This window comes from Nicotiana tabacum, chromosome 24, assembly GCF_000715075.1.
Source record: "Nicotiana tabacum cultivar K326 chromosome 24, ASM71507v2, whole genome shotgun sequence".
Taxonomy (NCBI): domain Eukaryota; kingdom Viridiplantae; phylum Streptophyta; class Magnoliopsida; order Solanales; family Solanaceae; genus Nicotiana; species Nicotiana tabacum.
Window position 1 is genome coordinate 81,644,975 of NC_134103.1, and position 21,650 is coordinate 81,666,624.

The 21,650-nt window shown below is 34.0% G+C and overlaps 1 protein-coding gene across 1 annotated transcript; it reads right to left on the reverse strand.

The window, feature by feature from the left end:
* Positions 1–1,882: 1,882 nt before the first annotated feature.
* LOC107773374 (auxin transporter-like protein 4) lies at positions 1,883–6,981 on the reverse strand. Its single transcript, XM_075248241.1, has 8 exons — positions 6,481–6,981; positions 6,101–6,316; positions 5,487–5,672; positions 5,165–5,277; positions 4,454–4,637; positions 4,229–4,326; positions 3,256–3,721; positions 1,883–2,472 (listed from the first exon to the last, which is right to left on the reverse strand). Exons 2-8 carry the CDS (start codon positions 6,272–6,274, stop codon positions 2,230–2,232), a joined length of 1,464 nt encoding a protein of 487 aa, XP_075104342.1. The 5' UTR covers positions 6,275–6,316; positions 6,481–6,981; the 3' UTR covers positions 1,883–2,229.
* Positions 6,982–21,650: the final 14,669 nt, after the last annotated feature.

Consider the following 21,650-nt stretch of genomic DNA (forward strand, 5'->3'; position numbering starts at 1 on the left):
CGATGTTAGGGTGCATAATAGAAGCCCAACCTAGAAAAGGTACTGTCCACTGAGTGATTCAACATGGAAAGTCCAATGTAATGCATTATTTTGTTGGGCTTTAGAAGAAGTGGGAAATGGTAAAACATTTAGGCCGTAGATCATTATTGAGATTTGGATCTGATAAGTTTCAACAGTTGCCAACTACATACAGATAGGCCCATTAAATTGATGATATTTAGTAGTACTATTTTTGATATAAAATGGATCTCATTATTTGGCAGTTTACTTGATAAGGGGCAAAAAATTTGGGAATCAAACACGAATATTGTTTCATTATATAAGATTTGAAGTCAGCAAATGAGACGTACCACGAGTCCACGACATCAATTACTATTTGTGACAACGGGTGTGGCTTCTGCTATCAAAAGGCAACATTTGCTGCTCTAATAATGTGTGAATTATCAGTCAAACACACCTAGACTATTTTATTAAGTAATAGTACTTGTTACCTTCTAACAATAGTAATAGTACTTGTTACCATGTAAGTTTGTCAATTATGTTCAAAAAATGGAAGAAATTACCTAATATTTTTTTATCTTTATTGAAATTTTGGTCTATACCAGGTCACACCTTTAAGTGCTGTAATATCTGATTTCTTTTACTAGTTATTCATAAAATAGTAATTTAAAAAATAATCCCTCCACCGACCACAGCAACCCCAATTAGGCTCCTCGAGGAGGCAAGCAAGTATTAACATCTTTTTTCCTTTTGAACGTAAAGTGATAGAGGAGTAAAGAAAATTAGTGTCTATCCTGTGAACAAAAAAGATTACTCTTTACTTAAAAAGCTATTGATAAAGTTATCTTTGGTCATAATTTGGCTGATCCACAAGGATATTCAGCCCCTTTCTGCGTGTTGATCAGTGGACTAAAACTTAAATTAAACTTATCATAAGGCGGATCAAACTAAATCAAGAATGTTGCGTAAATTTACATACATTATTATTGTGAATATATGATATTAAAAATATTATATTGACATATAATTCGGGCAGAACATGTAGGTGCATGCACTAGTTTATGCATATGCTTTGAAACACATCAAACTCTTTGAGGCTTTTCAATGTTTACTCATTTTTTCCTAATCTTCATATCTCATGACTTCAGGAAAGTTGTTTTCAAGAATGCACGTCGTGATTAGTGGTGCAAGCCGAATTTTCACCAAAAAAACTTAAAAAATAAAAAATAAATATGCAAAGAAACTAAGGAGATTCAACATCTAATATAATACATAAAAAAATAACCTTATATATACAATGTAATTTTCGACGAAAGGAATATACGTCTGAACACCCTTCCGCTCAGCTAGCACCGTCCCTGATTATGATAATTGGTGAATCACCAACCTTTTCAAATCGCGTCAATTGTTGCTTTTTGTTTAACCATCTGATATACGAAGTTCACTTATCCAACCAACTCATATATATATTCGTATCAGGTATGCTTAATTACTAACCGGTAAAACGCTCAAGATTAGAATATGAGACTTCTGATTAAGGACGAAGGAATCCTAACTATTCTACCATACGATGATGAGTAAACTCTTTCTGACTAAAACTCCAGAAAGAAGTTAAAATAAAACAGAGTGAAGAGCTAAGAGATGTTAATGCATGTTCAAGGTTCTCGTTAAACATGTGAGATGGAAGAAAGAGTGGCACGTGACAGAAACGTGCACCCCATGTGAAGAGGGGACTTTGGGTCCAAGGCCCATTTCTTTAAAGAGGAATCTCAGGTTAAAATGGTCATTTAAATGAAACAAACCCACATCTCATTAAATAAGTCTCATCCACCCATACTCATTTGGCCTTTTTTAAAACCAGAAAACATATATAATCAATATCTATATCAATCCAAATGTATGTCTTATTATACACTTTTATTGCTAAATATTATATAGGGGTAACAATTTATTAATCCACCAAAAGCGGAATAAAAGAACTGAAAACTAATATATATTGATTTAATTAGCCTATCATTTGATAGCAATTAATCGTAGTCAACACATTATCTTATCTAACATGGTAAGAAAAAATTGAAACATTAACACGTGAAAAGAAAAAGAAAATGAAAATTTAGAAACACAGCAGATGTGGGGTTACTATTTGCTATATAATACAAAAGTATTCGAAGAACAGCTTAACTGTTGACTTCTCCAGCCGATTGGCGTGGCGGATCTAAGTCAGCGTACCTAGTGGTGTACGGTGGCGTTAGGTGGCGGATGTGGTGGTAGACTTGACGGAGGAACTGCAGGTTTGCATTGATAACACTTTGCAAAAAGGCCAAATGTATCAACTTGTTTGATGAAATTGGTCATGCTAGCCCATCCTCCAAATCCAAACCCAACGACTAAACACCAACCCACTACAAATATGTTAATGACGTACATTACAGTCCAGCTTGGCATGAAAGATGGTGGCTTCTCCGCCGCATTCTGCAACAACAACAATTACTACGTCTCAATCCCAAATATGTATTAAAAGTAAAAACTTAAATTCTTAATGCGAAGTGTTTTCAACTTGATTAACACAAAAAGTATGGCACAACTTTAATTTGGAGTATAGACAGGTTTGACAATGAGTCAAGTTAATTTCAAGTAGGGAGAAAATAAATTCTAATTTCATTAAGGAAAATTGTAAAATAGGTTAATTCAAGGAAACATAAGGGGTGGTCAACAGCTAGCCAGCTCATATCTCAAACATAATACAACAATGAGACTGTAGGCATGTAACTAAATGAAAATGACTTCCCTACATAATATTTACAAATCCAAGCCTTTATTGTACCATTGTTTCCATTCTGTCTTTCACTTAAATCATTCCGCACCCCTCTTTCAACATTATTTAAAAAGAATTTTACAATTATGTACATTGACGTAAATGGCAGGCCCGGTATAGAAAGCATCTCGCATTCACGCAGGGTTCGGGGAAGGGCTCACCCCTAAGGGTATGATGTAGACAACTTATATCCTAATGCAAGCAATAATGGCTGTTTAATCCCACGGGTCGAACCCGTGACCTACAGGTCACACGAAGATAATTGACATACAAAGAATATTTACAAATGTCAATGAATTTTAACTTGTTATAGTAGGTTATACGTCACATTTTATTCGGGTTACTAATTTCCACGTAATAGTGGACCTAAAAAGCAATACGAATATATTCACAGAGTATAAAGAGTGAAATTTTGGAAGGTATAGAAATAAATGCATTACCTGTCGAGCAGAAGCTGTTCTATAAGTGAGCATATGGGCAAGAGCTGGAATGATGTAGACTGTGAAACTAACCAAAAGAGCCCCAACTGCAGAGTTAATAGGGCCAAAAAATGGGAAAATAATAGCCAAAAACCATATAGGTATCACGACAGGCAACCTAACCAATGCCCTTAAGCATATACTTTTAGTGTCATGCATTCCTATCACCTTCTCCCACACAAAGTACAATGGAGTACAAGCAAATCCAAATGTGATAAACTGGTGAATTAACATCAAGATTACTGCAGCGTCGCGCCATCCGTCTTTGGGCAGAAGCGAAAATGCGTTACTGTGGTTTAAAAGTTGATCACCAAATGCCCAGTAGACAGCTGAAGCTGATGGAATGGTTAGGGTGAAAACGTAGAGTGTGGCTATTAAGTAAATGTATTTGAACTTCTGGGGTTTCCACATTGCATGCATAATTTCCCTAAAAATAGCAAAAAGAGAAATTGGATTAGTAAATTAATTATATTAGCCATGCTATAGTAAATGGCTATATTGGATACCAAAAGTCATAAGTACAGGATGTGGAATCTAATGATATGGCTCTAATTATTTAAAGAGATTATAAGTAAGTTTGAGAATATTGGCATTGGATTCTGCACTACAATTCTTATGAATTTAACTCATATAGATAAACAATGTAAAGTACATTTTGCCAGTATAATTTAATTTGTTGCGTTAAATTTTTAGATTACAAATTTCATTCGTTTTGAATAGTTATTTGTCATTATCTTTTAGGTGACATGACAGTGTAAAATTATTTTACACTATTATGTCATTTAAAGGTAATTAAATATAATTATCCATAAGCAGTATAACTAATGACCGAAAATAATGTAAGTAACATTCTACCGCAGATTAAATTACACTCATGATATAAAAATTCATTTACAAATATCGGGAAAAGAATGGATTGGGCATGAGAGCTTACACAGTAACAGCATGTCCGCCAAAGGTGTAAAGAATATTGGTGGCACCAGTGAAATACAGCACAAGCTTTGCTGGAGCAGAGTGTTGCACATTTTCAACCTATTGATAAAAATGAATTTCCATTTATAGAAACCGAAAAAACCAATTTTAAAATGTATAGTAATAAATGATGGATATTCTTAAAGAAATTATGTGAGAATATTAGTACTAAGGGAGTATTATTTACCTGGCCATGAACGACAGCAGCAATAGTTAAGTACCATGCTGTGTAAGTGGTCATCCCAAGGCCCAGGAATGACCAAATTCGGTAGTTATGGAAAGAAGGAATAAAAACTGTGGTGGCACAACAAGCTCCAAATATGTATGTCCATGTCCTCTTGTCTAAATGGTCATTGATGTAATATATATTACTGTCTCAAGAAAAATAAAATCCATCAAATTATCAATCAAGATCATGGTCTTAATTAGAGTTTAACTTCTATAGAGAGTTATAAAAATTGTTTTACATTATAAAGTTACTTAAAAATAGTGGGATTAGTAATTCGAAAGATAAGCCCGATAACTTGCTACAACAAATTAAAATAAACTAATACTAATATAAAAATCTTTTAAAGGGGAGTCTTGGAGTAACGGTAAAATTATCTCCGTATACCTATAGGTCATGTGTTCCAGCCCTGAATGTAGCCACTAGTACTACATTAGAGTAAGCTGTCTACACACCCCTAGGGGTGTGACCCTTCCCCGCACCTTGTATGAAGGTCGGATGATTTGTGCACTGAGTTGCCCTTTTACTAATATAAAAATCGTTTATGCTATCAGGTTGGATATATTTTTAAATATTGCTCCTTTTTCTGTGGGGAACGGGTGTTGGGGTGGGGTAGGGTTTGGGGGGGGGGGGGTAGATGAAGAATTTATGATGATGTTCATAGCTCCATACCTTGCGCAAGCAATAAGTTGAATGACAGATCCAAACAAAAGGAACGTACAGTTGAAGGCAAGTCCCACTGCTTTCCAGTAAGGACCCAATAGTCCATCTAGCACTTCAAACCACTGCCAATTTGAAGTACAAAAATCAGATAAATATGAATCTATCTGCAACTCATAAGATTCTGATACAAGTACTAGTAATTTTTTTTTTTTTTAAATAATGAGAATATTACAAGTTGAAATATGTGGTGGTGAGGTTGTAGTGATCAGAAGAGAAATATTCCATCTTATTAAAAAGAAAAAATAAAATAAAATAAAATAAAATGTCCTACCTGAATGACATGATTCTTGAAGCTAACACCTTCTTTTTCTTTTCTACTTCTGTACTCTATGTAAAGAACACTGATAAGGTATGCAGTCCAGCTCCCAACAATACCATAGAATACTTGTAGCACTATGCCTGATACCATACCAAGTTGAGAAAAAGAATATGGTAGTGTCAACAACACTTGAGCTACCTGTAAAAATTGAATCAAAAAAGAGTTTTAACTTCTATATAGTAGTTGCAGGTAATTATTGTGGAGTTAGTAATCTGAAAAATAAGATGATGAATCTTTATATCAGTTTATATTGTAGTGAGTGTAAAAAAAAATTATAGTGTCAATAGATCAGTATAAGTTAAAATATATTTACTTAAGAATAAAGATGATATTTTTAGAATTAAGGACAGCCCGGTGCACAAAAAACATAATGCATTCATGCAAGATGCGAGGAAGGCTGCACTTCAAGGGGTGTGATGCAGACAGTATACTTTAATGCAAGCATTAATGGCTGCTTCTACGGCTCGAACACGTGACTTATAGACAACTTTATGGTTGCTCAAAGGCTTCCTTCCATATTTTCAAAAATAAAAGAAAAAGAGGTTTAGTTAAATTTTACTACATACTTGATTAGAAGCACAACTGAACCAAGCATCCCAAACAGAACCACCATGCCAAAGGAGACTTTTGACACTGAAAATGGACTGATCTTCTTCTGATTTCTCAACTTCTCCATCTTGATGATCAGTTTCATTAAAGTTTGACACAATTGCTTCCTCTCCTTGCTTCTGAGAATACATTCTCTTCGATTGAAAATAAGACTTTGTCTAAATTCTGCAGATCTGCAAACAGAAAATGAGACAAAAATAGAACACATGCACCTCCCCAAAAATTACAACTTATTTCCCAAGAAACGAAAGCCAAGAATTCCCTAGATCCGAAAAAACCACCTCACGGAAAACTTTTAAAAAAATAGAAGCCCATTTTCCAACTTTCGTTAAAGTACCTTGTTTTGAGATGTCTCTTTGTTGAAACCAGATCTCTCTAGTAAAGGAAACAGATATATACTCCTCCTTAGCTTTAGCTAGCAAAGCTCTACAACTGAATTTACACTGAGAAACAGAGAAAAGGGTAGGAAGAAAACGACTAGTGAAGCAGAGTAAAGAAGAGATGAAAAAAATCCTAATATAAATGCTCCATTTCAAGAATTGACAGACAGAGAGATCACAGCTAAAGGAGTAGTAATAAGGGAAATTAATGCAGCTCAGAAATAATTGCTGTAACAAAAATCTCTGAGACCACAACCAATTCAAAATAAGCCAACTTAAATGCAATGGGATTAATATATGTAGTCTTTGCAGGTGCGTGGCCGAATCACAAAGGCGGCGAAAGGAACCTCAAAAACAGCAAAAGGATCTAAGAAATGACACAGTTTTTCTGTTGATGAAACTATTGAGTCCTATATTACAGACTAGAAAGCAGAAGGAACTTTTCACTAGTACTATTTACGTACACATACATACATATTTATAAACAACAGCCGGCTAGCTAATTAGCTAACTACTTGGCACTTGGCAGGCAGTAGCGCTTCGGATTTTCACTAAAAGAGATTCAAAAAATTATAAAAAAAATAAATACGCTAAAAAGATAAGAATGAGATTCAACATTTATTATATATACTTAAAAAGGATTTTAATCTTATATATACAATATGATTTTTCGACTAAGGATTCAGTTATAATATGATTTTTCGACTAAGGATTCAGTTTCCCGCCCACCTAGCTCCACTTCTGTTCAGTGTCGGCCCAAGGGTAAGGCTACTAAAGCAGCTGCTTTGGGCCTCATAATTTTTGGGGCCCCAAATTTTCTAATAGGTTATATATTAATTTATTTTTAGAAGAATATTTAGTGCTTTAAATGAGAAAGTACAAATTTTCATAGTAAAAAAGTAGGATTAAATTGTTGATCATAAATTGAGAAAAAAAGTCTTTTTGGGAATCACTCTCTAGATCATAAACTGAGAAAGGATTCGATTATTAATTCATAACTAAAAAAAGGTTAAAACTTTAATACAGTCTCACAACATGTATATCTCAAGAGAAATTAAATATATTAGATAAAATTATAAATAACTTTGCATATGAAAAACTAAAAATACAGAATTTAAATAAAATTATATATGAATTTTTTCTTTTATACAAAAAAAATGGCCTCTTATTAAATTTTTGCTTTAGACCTCCATATTTATTGAGTCGCCCCGCTTTGCTTCTGTTGACAGGGTAAGAAAATATATATATATATATATATATTGTGTGTTATGTATGAGATACTAATTTTCTTGCCCATTCATTTGGAATTCTTCTTTACCCTTTCTACTTGCTACTATGATTTTATTATTGGGTCTTCGAGTCTTGGTAGAAATAAAGAAAAGAAGAGATTTGCCGTATAATAGTAGTTAAAGCTTTAACTATTTAGGATTTAATTTATATGCACGGAGAAGTTATTTCACAAGTGTAATTTACCTTATAATAGTAGTTAATCATCTTTTTTGTCAGCTTACCAATTATTGCATAGTATACCAATTTACTTAAGAGTTTAAATTTTGTACATTAATGGTGCAAAAAATATATATATGCAATTAGGTCAATTAAAATATTATACCTTGAGTGCTCGAATTTAAACTCAATCTTTTATTAGGCTGTTAAGCGCTCCTAACCGCTCCAAAATATAATGAAAACTTAAAAAAATAATTTTCATTCTATGTTTGACTATCATTTTCTCTTGCATGTGCTGTGCTGTGCTTTCGTAAAAAATACAAAAGAAGATTAAAAACAACTGTTATCTTAATTTCAACAAAACATATCATGTGCGAGATCAGCAACTTTTTGTTTTTTTCTTTTTCTTTTTGAATCGCAATCTAAGTACAAAATTTCAAAGTTCAATGTAGTGTAAACACTGAGTAAATTTCATGGGTGGTCATTCAACTATGTGTTAATTATGCAAAAGTCATTTTTCTTCTTTTTGTTACATAAAAATCATTCAACTTTGTGTTCATTACCCAAAAATCAATTTTACTTTGCTCTATTTATCACAAAAGTTTCCTTGGCCAGATTTTATAATACTTTTACTTGAAAAGTCTATTATATCCTTGAGCTTATAAATCGTATTATTTATGTAATACCTTCTATATTATATACTATATAATATATTTTTACCTAGGTATTTTACTTATAATTAAAATAACTTTAAGTTATTTTATTTATTATTTTTATAATATATCCATTCGTTTAATTTTTTTATGGCACTCAATTTGTTTAATCATATTCAAACATGAAGATATTTAAAATAAAAAAATGATAAAAAAACTATTCATTTAAAATAATATTAATATATTTGTTTAACAAATGATAGTTTTTTATAGTCAATAAAAATTTTAAAAAAAGTTTCGAAGATATTTGTGTTTAATATTAAGTTTTGTAAAACTTTATTTGTTAATATTATTTATTTGAAAGTATTAATTTGATGTGTCATTTTGCTAAATGTGGGTATTTTATTTATTAAATTAATGGGTATGGCTTGGCTGATAAATCAATGAGCTTTGGTTTTTTAATTTTTATTAAACATATTTCATTTAGCATGATTAAGAACGTGGACTTGAGATTTGTTCGCGGTAATATTACTGACTAATTTAATAATGCTACTTATATATCTTAAAAATTAATATTAAGAAAAAATTAAACGTACGAATACATTATAAAAATAATAAATAAAATAATATTAAGTTATTTTAATTATAAGTAAAATACATGGGTAAAAGTATATAATATAGCATATAATATAGAGAGTATTACACAAATGGAAGGATTTATAATGTCAAGGCAATAATAGACTTTTCAGGAGAAAGGTTTGTAAAATCTGGTCAAAGTTATTATTGTGATAATTAGAGCATAGTAAAATGAGATTTGTGTAACAAAAGAAAGAAAAGTGACTTTTAAGTAATGAATATAAAGTTGAATGACTTTTACGTAACTAAAAAAAATTTACTTTTGGATAATGAACACAAAGTTGAATGACCACCCATGAAATTTACTCGCGTAAACGCTTTAAACTAACCACTTGACAGTGGATTTTACTTATATTAATAATCTAAATTCTCGTAACTTTAATAATGATTAATAAGTCGAATGAGAAGTTTTATTATGATTAAGACTGAGACAAAAAGAATATGCCTTAGTTATATTGATTCCATGAGAATTTAATACCTCAAATAATTCCTTGCACCGATGAAACTCAAGTAAGAGTTTAATATAGACAAAAAAAAAAATGTTTAGTTATTAACTTAGTAACTTTACTATTAAGTAGGTAAATTCCTATTACTTTAATATGACTAAAAATAGTTTTTGGGCTCTATTGTTTATGCCAGAACTCCGGCATTTGGATCGGTGTTTTGGTATGTCACGGCCCGAAATTTCCTTTTTCGGATCGTGATGGCGCCTAACATTTCACTTGTTAGGCAAGCCAACGTTAGAATAATATTAATAAAAGCGGAAGCAAAGTTTGAAATATAGTGAAATAATCCATAAAAATAACAGTGTCTAAATACCATCCTAGAATTGGTATCACAAGTGCACGAACTTCTAGAATAATACAAATAAAGGGTTGAATAAAATGAAGCTGTCTGAAAATAAACACACAGCTAAAGTAAAATAGACGGGGACTTCAGAACTGCGGACGCCGTGCAGTTATACCTTAAGTCTCCTCCGAGTAGCTGAAATTCGAGCAAGTCTATGGCACGCCGCTGGGACCAACTCCAAAATCTGCACAATAAGTGCAGAACGTAGTATCAGTACAACCGACCCCATGTACTGGTAAGTGCTGAGCCTAACCTCGACGAAGTAGTGACGAGACTAAGGCGGGTCACTTACATTACCTGTATGCAATATTAGTAACAACAACAATAATAGAAATAAATCAGGTAACTCATTTATAATAATTGAAGCCAACTCAGCAGTTATAACCATTTATCATTTCCATCAATTCTGTTGCAGCGTGCAGCCCGCTCTCACAATATATTCACATTCAATTCTGTTGCAGCGTGCAACCCGCTCTCACAATATATTCACATTCGGTTCTGTTGCAGCGTGCAACTCGCTCTCACAATATATTCACATTCGGTTCTGTTGCGGCGTACAACCTGTTCCTCCAATATATTCATTTTAATCAAGTCTGTTGCGGCGTGCAACCCGATCCACCAATATATATATATATGTATGTCGACTTTGAAATAAGTCTCTTGCGGCGTGCAACCCGATTCTCCAATATGGACTTTTAAATAAGTCTATTGCGGCGTGCAACCCGATCCTCTAATATGGACTTTTAATAAGTCTGTTGCGGCGGGCAACCCGATCCTCCAATATGGACTTTTTAATAAGTCTGTTGCGGCGTGCAACCCGATCCTCCAATATATTCATTTCAATCAATTCTGTTGCGGCATGCAACCCGATCCTCCAATATATTCATTTACCAATTCTTATAGAAGGAATTTCCCCAATAAATGCAACAATTAATATGAAATTATAAGACAACAAGCATACAATAATTATGATTTAATCATGAAACAGACAATGTCAAATAGCAAAATTATTATAGAAATCAGGGAGAAAATAGGCCGTTTAATATTTAATATGCTAAATGTCAAATAACAATTAAAACACATAATTCAAATAACATGCAACAATTAATGCAGGAATTCAAGAATTAATATTTGGCAAAGAATAGAAGAGAAATAATTATTATAATAATTAATTCATGATTTAAAATAATTTATGATTTTTCAAGTAAGAAGGCAAACAATTAATTTGACGACCTATAGACACTCGTCACCTCGCCTATACGTCGTTCACATGCATTTCACATAACAAATAATTTAAGGGTTCTATTCCCTCAAGTCAAGGTTAACCACGACACTTACCTCGCTTTGAAAATTCCAATCAATTACTCAACCACAACTTTTCCTTTTAAATTTGTCTCCGAAAGTTTTAAATCTATTCACAAACAATTCAATGTACTCAATACGAATCATAGCAATTAATCCCATATGAATTTACTAATTTTTCGGATAAAATCCAAAATTCATTAAAATATTCGACAGTGGGATTTACGTCTCAAATCTTGGAAAAACTTACGAAATTCGAACACCCATTCCGAGACGAGTCCAACTATACAAAAATTATCCAATTCCGATGTCAAAGGGACGTTCAAATCTTAAATTTTCGTTTTTGGAAGATTTTATAAAAATCTGATTTTTCTTCCACAAATTCACGGATTCATGATATAAATGAGTATGAAATCATGAAATATAATCAATATAGGATAAGGAACACTTACCCCAATGTTTTCCCGTGAAAATCGCCCAACAATCGCCTCTTGAGGTTTAGGGTTCGAAAAATTGAAGAATGAATGAAAAATCCCGTCTAAGTCCAAAGTTATCAGCTGCAGACGTCGCAATTGCGAGCTGAACTTCGCAATTGCGAAGCTCGCAAATGCGAATGGGTCATCACAAATGCGAGATCCTTCACATTTTCGCTCCTTCGCATTTGCGAATAATATGTCGCATTTGCGACAATTGGCCTATCGCATTTGCAGGCAGATATTCGCATTTGCGAACATGCCCTTCCCCAGACCCCATCACAATTGCGAGAACATGCTGGCCCAGGCCTTCTTCGCTATTGCGAGGCCTGCTTAGTTCGCAATTGCGAAGCCTGATCTCGCAATTGCGAGATCAGAGGCCTACTACAGACACCAGTTACACCAGCAATTTTCTAAGTTCTAAAATCACTCTATAGCCTATCCGAAACTCACCCGAGCCCTCGGGGCTCCAAACCAAACATGCATGCAAGTCTAAAAATATCATATGAACTTGCTCGTGCGATCAAATCACAAAAATAACACCTAAAACTATGGATTTAGCACCAAAACTCATGAATTCCTCAATAACATTTCAAAACTACTATCTTCTCAACCGGACGTCCGAATCATGTCAAATCAACTCAGATTTCTACTAAATTTTACAAACATGACATATATATTATATTAAATCAGTACCGGGCTCCGAAACTAAAATACGGGCCCGATATCAACGAGATCAAACATTAATCAATTTCTTTAAATCCATAGAATTTTAGTCTTATAATTTTCATCAAAAATTTATTTCTCGAGCTAGGGACCTCGGAATTCGATTCCGGGCATACGCCCAAGTCCCATATTTTACTACGGACCTTCCGGAAATGTAAGAACACGGATCCGAGTACGTTTACTTAAAACGTTGACCAAAGTCAACTAAAAATTAATTTTAAATTCCAAAAATTATTACTTCATAGATTTTCACATAAAGGCTTTCCGAATTTACGCCCTGACTGTGCACGTAAATCGAGGTGAGTAAAAAAATATTTTTAAGGCTAACGGGCCCGGAATAGAGTGTTAATTCACAAGATGATCCTTTGGGTCATCACATGGTCACTTTATATGATCTTCAATAATCTTCACCTAATGACATCGTTTTATCATTTATGAATTGAGTTTGGTCAAATGTTCATCTTTTATCATGGTATCAGAACCCGACCCATTCAATTATTGATTATCCAATATTGCATCGTTATATTATATTGGTCACTACATTTGTAAGGTCTGGGCGTGTCGGGTGTTAGAATTCGCAGATCAACCGTGGATAGGTGAATTGGTCTCTTTATATGGTTGACTATAAGTAAAATTAACCCCAACTAAGTATAATATAGGAAAAAATCTTAAACAGAGAATTTATAGAAATAATAAGTCTTGTCACTTGAAATATTCCAATGTGGATAATTTTGCCAATACCTTTTCTCCTACTCTTATCAATTATCATTATTTCTTTTGCCATGCATTAATAATGAATATTTGAATCCACCACTTACATGTTGACCAATAAAGTAAAATCAAGAGTCTGAGGTGTAAACCAACGAGAGGAAGCGTTATTTTGTCAATCATGATTAATTATCTCTTACCTTTTACATGAGGATATTTTTCTATATTAATATTAAAATTTTACCTCTTATGTTAGTGGCAGAATCAATGATTAAGGAATGGATTTTTAAGCCACGAGGGATCAAAATTAAGGAACATGTTCCATCGTTGACATTCACATGGGTCCAGCAATACTTCTTAATTGCTATTACTAATCTAATACCACTTGCACTTTCACTATTTCTCAACAAACGTACGTTTCACTCTTTCACATTACACATATTTCTTTTTAGTTAAAAATTTACCGTCAAAGAAAAAAATATACTATTTAATTCTTTAAATAATAATAGCGTGAAATAAAATGAAAGTGAGTGAGTTCTCGCAATTTACTTATAGCTAGTTTGGATGGTTATTGCATGTTGTTTCATAATATATCGTATTACATTATAATTTATTGTACTGTATTGTTTGATGAATATAATATTTGGATAGATGGTATTATTTAAAGTCATTTCATAATGTTACGCACCAATAATATGAAGAATAAACTTGCGACATTACTAAAAAAAAAAGCATACGCAGTAGAATTATTATATAAAAAATAGGGTAAATGATAAAATATGGTTATTTAATTATAAGGAATGACAAGATGAAAGAAAAAAATAAGGTACGTAACGACGTCATCATACCAAATTCGCCGTTGACACTTTTCATCGTTACGTAACGACAAATTTAACGATACGATACAATAAAATTTAAGTGATAATCAAAACAAACATTATTTTTAAAGTGACATAATACAAGAGTAAGTAAGTAAGTAACAACCAAGCTGTTAGACACCAATTCTGTTGATTTGCTTACTATGTGTAAAGACTCAAATTGTTAAATGATTTTATAAATTTAATCCATTATTGACAAGAAAAGAGATTAGTTTCAACCTTTTATATATTTGGTTAAAGGAACTAGGCTCGTTTTAATGAATTATTACTACTTTTTGTTTTGCTCATATAAAAGTCATATGGAGAAATATTTTTCCTACTCCGTGGATGGAGATACTTTAGTTTATGGTTCTTTTTTCTTTTTCCTTTTGTGGAAGAGTGATACTTTATGGTTGTTACAAACTTATTCTTTTCCCTACTACTTTTTGCATAACGTGCAAATAAAATAAAAATAAATATATATATATATATATATATATATATATATATATATATATATATATATATATATCTTTTACTCGTAGTAGGGGACAAAAGTTTAGTCCAAAGACGGAAAATGTCTTTTGGAGTTGGGTTTAGTGCACCTAATGAGCTAAAGTAAGACGTTTTGTAGTTCATAGCCCCTTTCTTCCTCCATGTACTTCTCTTGGCAATTTGCTTTCCATGTGATAATGGGGGCCAACTTCGGACCTAAAGCTTGCCTTGCTATACTCCCTCCTAAAACCCTAAATAAAGGAAAGAAGAAAATTAAAGTAGTTAGAGAAAAACTAACAGCTTGTTTGGATGGTTGATACCTATTATATTGTATCGTATTGTTACTTTAAATATAATTTTAATTTTGATTGTTACTTTAATTTTACTACATCGTATCGTTAATTTCGTCGTTACGTAATAACGAAAAGTGTCATTTTATGGAACGGTTGATTTGGTGTGGTGATCACGCACAACTCTAGTCCTAAAAAGGATAAGCGGTCGCTGCAAATATAATCCGGTCTAAGAGTCCGGAGTCGAATTCCACAGAGAACTAAAGTTTCGCTATAACTGTTCAATATCACTAAGATGATAACCTCGAATAAATTCCTAAGTTATAAAGATTAAGATTCTTATATCTAAATAATTAACTCACAAATTAAAGTAATAAATTAATAACTAAAGATACTAGGGGTTGGAGACAAGATTAATGAGGCCTAGAGTTATGATTTTTCTAATTATCGAAATCCTTCCGGTTACGTCTCCTATAATTTCGCCTGAGTATTCTCTACTGATCATGAGCACTCAACTTATCGTAATTCTCTCTCGAGCAAATACAATAATATACTAGTCATATTCTCTCGAATTATACTAGCTCGCACTTTTTCACCGCTCACCATGATAACATCAAAGCTTCGTTATCTCTAATCTCGCTTTTAAACCCACCGTATTGATCTCTCATATACCTTAGGAGTGACGTTATTCAACAACTACCTAAATATGTGTCCTTTCTCATGCAACACATAATAAATAGGCACAGTCAATCAATGTCCATTTAATCAACTGAAATAAACATGTAGTTGAACAAGTAGATAAATTCAAAGGTTAAATTATATTAAAACATAACAAGAATTCATCCTACAAGAGGTTCCATTAAAACTCTAGATAATAAATTAATTATTCATAATAGTATGTAAAACTACAATACTAAAAGTCATAACCAACAATGAAAAGTATGAAGAAGAAGGGAAAAACTCGTAGTTGAATCTTCCTCCTGTCTCATAGCGTGTTCTCGCCTCCTTGGGTGTTGTCTTACCCTAAAGTAGTGTCTCCACCTTCAAAAGGACGTTTTATGATATATTTGTATCAATTAGGGGTGATGGGCGTTCTTGATCTCTCCTAATTCGCAAAGGCAAAGTTGAGTCGCGTGCTTGGGTTGGTGCAACGCGCAAAACTAGGCACGCTCCCAGTTTTTTTTTCTTCTTTGTTTCTTTAGCGTGCTAGGTCCAGTGCCAAAGTGTCATACTTTACTGATTTTGATTCACTTCCTAGGCCATTTCGCACCTACCTTCATGTAATGTACCAAGTGTGGCACGCTCCCAACTCTTGCTTCTCAACTTTTTTTTTTTGCATCAAATCATCCGATTTTCGCCAACTTCCATCCAAACTTATTTCTACACACAATAAGCATATAATGAGCATATTTTATGTTTATAAATATGTAATCTGCCGTAACTCACATAAGAAATAATATGCAAATATGCTAAAAACATGCATTTTTCATCATTTATCACTACCCCACACTTAAACTCTTGCTCGTCCTCGAGCAACTTAAAATTAAGCATATCGGCAAGTAACACAATTTCAAAACATACTCAAACATTATATCAATGACAATGGTTTATATCAATGTTTAGAACCCATCATAAGGGAGATTGACATCTTTCCTCATTTTTAGACCAATTCCAAGACTATTTAAAATATTTGTGTGACTCTTCTACCATATTAGCCTAAAAAATTGACTCCAATACGTTCCATACTATGACTTGATTCTTTTGCCAACTCAAAAACCAAGTACTTTATCAATCCTTTGCAAATCACGTACCCTCGCCAGCAAACCACATAGAGAAAATAGTCCACACACTCAAATATAAGTTCAAGTATAGTCTAAAGACTCAAATATTGAAAGAATTCGCTCACTCTCACAAAGAAACTCATATGCCACCCAAGTCTCTACCATAGGCTTGCCCGTAGTATAAGACTTGACTAATTTAAGCTTGCAAAGTCTAAGATCAAGTAGGACTTTATAGGTTGTAATGTAGGCTAAGGAACGAGTAGGATATATATATATAAGAAAGTAGTAACTAACCATCCTAATCATTTTAATACACCAAACTTCACTTTTAAGCACATCTTCTTGTCATGTCCAATTCAATGTCTTGCTGTGAACCATACACATTTAAGCCTTTATTCATTAAGCACATCAATATATAGATACTCACTAGCCCAAACAAAGATATGAGAGGTGTCATTCATCATTCTTTTGGTTTCTTTTATGTTTTTTTTTGTTTTTATTCACACTCTCCTTAATTTGTTATTTCCGGCTAGTAAGGGTTTTACCCACAAATACACCTTGCCGGTCTTTCTATGGTTCCACTCAAAAGCTACCCAATCTCTTTCTTTACTCTTTCAGTGACTTAAGTGCTTTCGAAGGTAAAGGGTGAATAAGATATGATTTAGAAAAGGACAGGGGTTGGCTTGTAATGTGGGTGCCAAATAAAAAGGTCTACAGGCTCAAAAGGGCTGACTACGGATAATGTTATCACTGGTAGGCAATAGGTTCAAGGGTCAATCAAAGAAACACCTATATCATTTCCTAGACTCACATGACTTAATCATTTCGCTTCGACTCATATACGGGACAAGTTCTAGACTAACAAGGGATGGCACAGAGTACAACTAAAATCTCACCTCACACAATGTACATGACTTATTCAGGACGGCTCAGACCCGACTTTCAAGTTAAAACAACCGGCATAGTCATCATATAATCCAAACACTTGGAAGTAATAACATGAGTCAATAGACAAGCCCAAGCGTCAAAAGAAACATATATACTCTCAAGGCATATAGTCACAAGAATAAAGAAGAAAGTACTTATTGCAAATGCTCCAGCTCTAAGCCCAAACATAAAATATATCAAAAGCATAGATACTCAAGTTCTTCCCATTCCATTATCAGTTGAAAAAAAAAGATTTTTTTTTTGTTTAGACCTTATACCCTCAAGAAAACTGTCTAGGAAGTCCATCGTGGGGAAAAGTCCAAAACTTTTTTTTTTGTTGAAAAGTTTACCTACAAAAAACTACTACCCGATTCAAAGAGTTATCCCTTGGAAAAGAACCGTGGCCATAAGAAAAACCAAGAGGGATTATTTTTACCTAATTTTGTTTTTCAACACACACAAAATAACATAACTAAAATAGCATAGAAAATCACCCAAACAGTCTCTTCACCCTACACTTAAAATTATGTATTATTTCGAATGCACACTCATAAATACAAGAGGGTAAAAAGAAACTCCCTGGTAGGCCAAAGGCCGAAGCATTAGTAGCTCATGGGATAGTCAGACTTCTCCCAGACTTGGTTCTTTATGTGGGCACCCCAAACTTAGTTCTAATCATCTCACTTAATTTTGCTTCCTTCCAATGGCTTTGCTTCCCATCCTTCTAGGAAAACAAAAATGACACTACAAAAATGATACAATAAAAAAAATTAAATAAAAACTAGAAATAAAAGAAAGTAGTAAAGATGGGTTGCCTCCCAACAAGCGCCTAATTTAATGTCACGGCACGAGTGAATCACTTTCTGCCTCTACCTTGAGCTTATGAATTGAACCCCTAATTTAGCTTCAAGTTTTTGGTTATGCTCCAAGGGTGGTGGAACAAATCTAACTAGACCAAGGAAATACTGTAGTATTCTACACTTCTTGGCCTTGACATGAGGTATGTAATCTTGACTTTATGACAAGAAAAACTTCAGAATGTAAGAACTTTGTTCCTCATTTCTTGACTCCTCAATTGGCTCGGATAACTCTATTTTTATATTATCATCCAAACACAATATGAAAAAATGCTTGGAGTGAGGATCAATGTGTACAAATATATAAACTCCATAACTTTCAACATCCTCAATACCAATGACACTAGAATCAACAAAATTTGTATCCTCACTATCCTTGGTCGACTCTAGTATCACGTCTTCAACATTGGCATCCTCAAATTCTAGTTGGCTAGGTTGTTGGTATTCTACTCTACCCTCCTCCATTAGAGTTTCAACTGCTGACTCTAATTCATATTGTTTTTGGCTACTATCCACTATATTGACTTATTGAACATTCAAAGCTTCCACCATTTGACTCACTTGAGCCTTCAAGTTGTGAATAATTGCCTCTTGTTGTAAGGCCTCATAAAATTCTACTAAAATACGGGGTTTCATGGTGCAGGGGTAGGCTAACGTGTTGAAAATTATAGGTATGGACTTTTTGGGTTGTGCAATGTGTTAGGGAGTTAGAGAAAAATTGTTGCAGAACATGGCATTTTTGCGGTCCATTATGCGACCGCAAAACTACTTCGCGGACCGCAGATCCATCGCGGAGTGGAGCAGAAAAATAGGCCAATTTTAGAGGTCGTTTTGTGTTCAACTATGTGACCGCATAATTGTTTTGCGGACCGCACATCCGTCGCAGAACCAGCATGAGAATACTTCAGAGGAAAATTTTGCGGCGCACTATACGACCGCATAACTGATCTGTGGACCGCAGATCTGTCGCAGACTGGACCAGGCCAGCCCAGTTTTGGAGGACCGTTTCGCGGTCCACTTTGTAGGCCGAAGACCTGATTTGCGGTGAACTATGCGACCGCAGAGTTGAGTTCAGAAGGTCCATTTTCTGATTTTATAACTTGATCCCATTTTTATAAAACCACCTTGGGGGTTATTTCAGAAGGTTCAAACTGCTATTTTAGAGAGAGGAAAGTGCTCTTGAGTGAGAGAAGGAATCTCTAAGCTATTTTTTTTTATCAATCCTTGCTCAAGTCTTGAAGGATTCACAAGGAAACCTTGCTAGTTGTCTTCTAAAGATGTAAGGTTCTATCCCTAGCTTTCCATTTTGAATTTGGGTAGAAAATGGGTAATGGGGAGTGTGATTCTTGGGTATGAGGGTGTTATTTATGCATGTATATACCATCAAGGTTTGTGGAAAGGTCGTTGAGCTGAAATGGGTAAACATTGGGTTGTGGGATGAAGGAATCTTCCAAAGAAGAACCTTGAAATCATAATGCCTACTTAGTATTTGATAAAACGCTTAAATGAGCTGGACCCCCGAATATCTTCCTAATTATGGTTCAATTTTGTTATATTTCTAAATAGATTAAAGTTACTAAGATTTTTGGAACATTGTAGTAATTTAAGGAAAGCTCAAAGCGAGGTATGTTGGCTAAACTCCTCTTGTAGAATTGAATTCCATGATGTCCTCGTAAGTTGTAATTATGATTGGCTCAAGCTCTTATGTCACATGTTACGAATTATTCCTTATAAATTTGACTCTTCCGAATAAGCTCGTGTTGATAGATATATACTAAAAATGTGTGCCAAATGCTCCCATCATGTTGTGTTCTCCTTCGGGATTGTGTTTAAACGTGACTAATGTATCGAAATGTTATGATTTCAAACTATGTTTCAATTGCAACTTATCATGCTAATAATTGGAAGAAATCTCAATGTGCTTAAGACTCGTATTGATCATGTGTATACCTAAAGTCTTGACTATAAATGCCTTGTTGTTGATAGTCCATGATGATGTCGGAAAGTGAAAGGAACATGTATGAAATATGATATGTGGCCAACGTGCCTAGAATGAGAATTATACTTGTGGACAATAGTGCCAATGAAATGAAAGAGGATGTGTGAAAATACTATGAAACAAATTGTAACTTCTTGATATAATAAATGATATGGGATTATCGTTAGCCACCGAGGAAAGGTAGGTTGAAACAACCTAACCACGAAACTACACGTGCTGGTGTAGGTGTGATTGAAGGGTAAATCCCCAATACTGATGTGTTGATATTGTTTCCCCCTAAATGGGATGAGATGGATGTATTGATATTATTTCTCCTTGTTTGGGATGAGATTGTTGTTAACCTTGGATTGGATGTCGACTCACATGACACATGTGGGAAGATGACTTAGCCGATCGGGTCGAGACCGGACGACATACCGCGCACATGGTGGTGTTATGGTGGGATGTCTTGGGGTGAGACGGCTTAGCCGATTGGGTTGAGATCATACTCCGTGCTAAAAGTACGGTGGTATTATGATTGGATGTCTTTGGGTGAGATGGCTTAGCCGGTCAGACCGTGATCAGATTCCGTGCTAAAAATACGGTGGTATATAGGTGCTAAAGATCTCCCAGCCTAAAACATTGGAATTTACATGAAAATTATCTTGCTCCTAACTTGATTCTTTTATATTGTTTGAGTCTTTCATTGATTCTATATTGTTCCTTATCGTACTGTTACTCAATTCATTGAGTGGGTGTTTAGTCTTACATACTAGTACTATTTCATGTGTACTAACGTCCCTTTTATTGGGGTTGCTGCATCTTTAATAGATGCAGTTGGTTCCACAACAAGCGACATCGATCAATGATAGCGGTATACCCTTTCTCCTCAGCTGACTTGGTGAGCCCCATTTCATTTAGGGGCCTTATATCTTTTATCATCTATGTATAGTGTTTTGAGGTATAGCCGGAGCCTTGTTGCTGACACCATCATGTTACTCTTTTATGTCCATTAGAGGCTCTGTAGACATAGTGTGGGTTATGTTGTGGTTTTGGGAAAGTCAAGCTAAAGATGTTGTAGTTGTATCACATGTTTCCACCTATAAACTATGAATGTGAAATGTAATATTTTGGAAATTCTCAAATGAT

Coding starts and splice junctions, on each gene's coding strand:
- LOC107773374 (XM_075248241.1), bottom strand. CDS start 6,274: ATGTATTCTCAGAAGCAAGGAGAGGAAGCAATTGTGTCAAACTTTAAT. Junction 4,327..4,453: donor CTGCTGTCGTTCATGGCCAG/GTAAATAATACT, acceptor TTTTATCAATAG/GTTGAAAATGTGCAACACTC. Junction 2,473..3,255: donor GAACAGCTTCTGCTCGACAG/GTAATGCATTTA, acceptor TTGTTGTTGCAG/AATGCGGCGGAGAAGCCACC.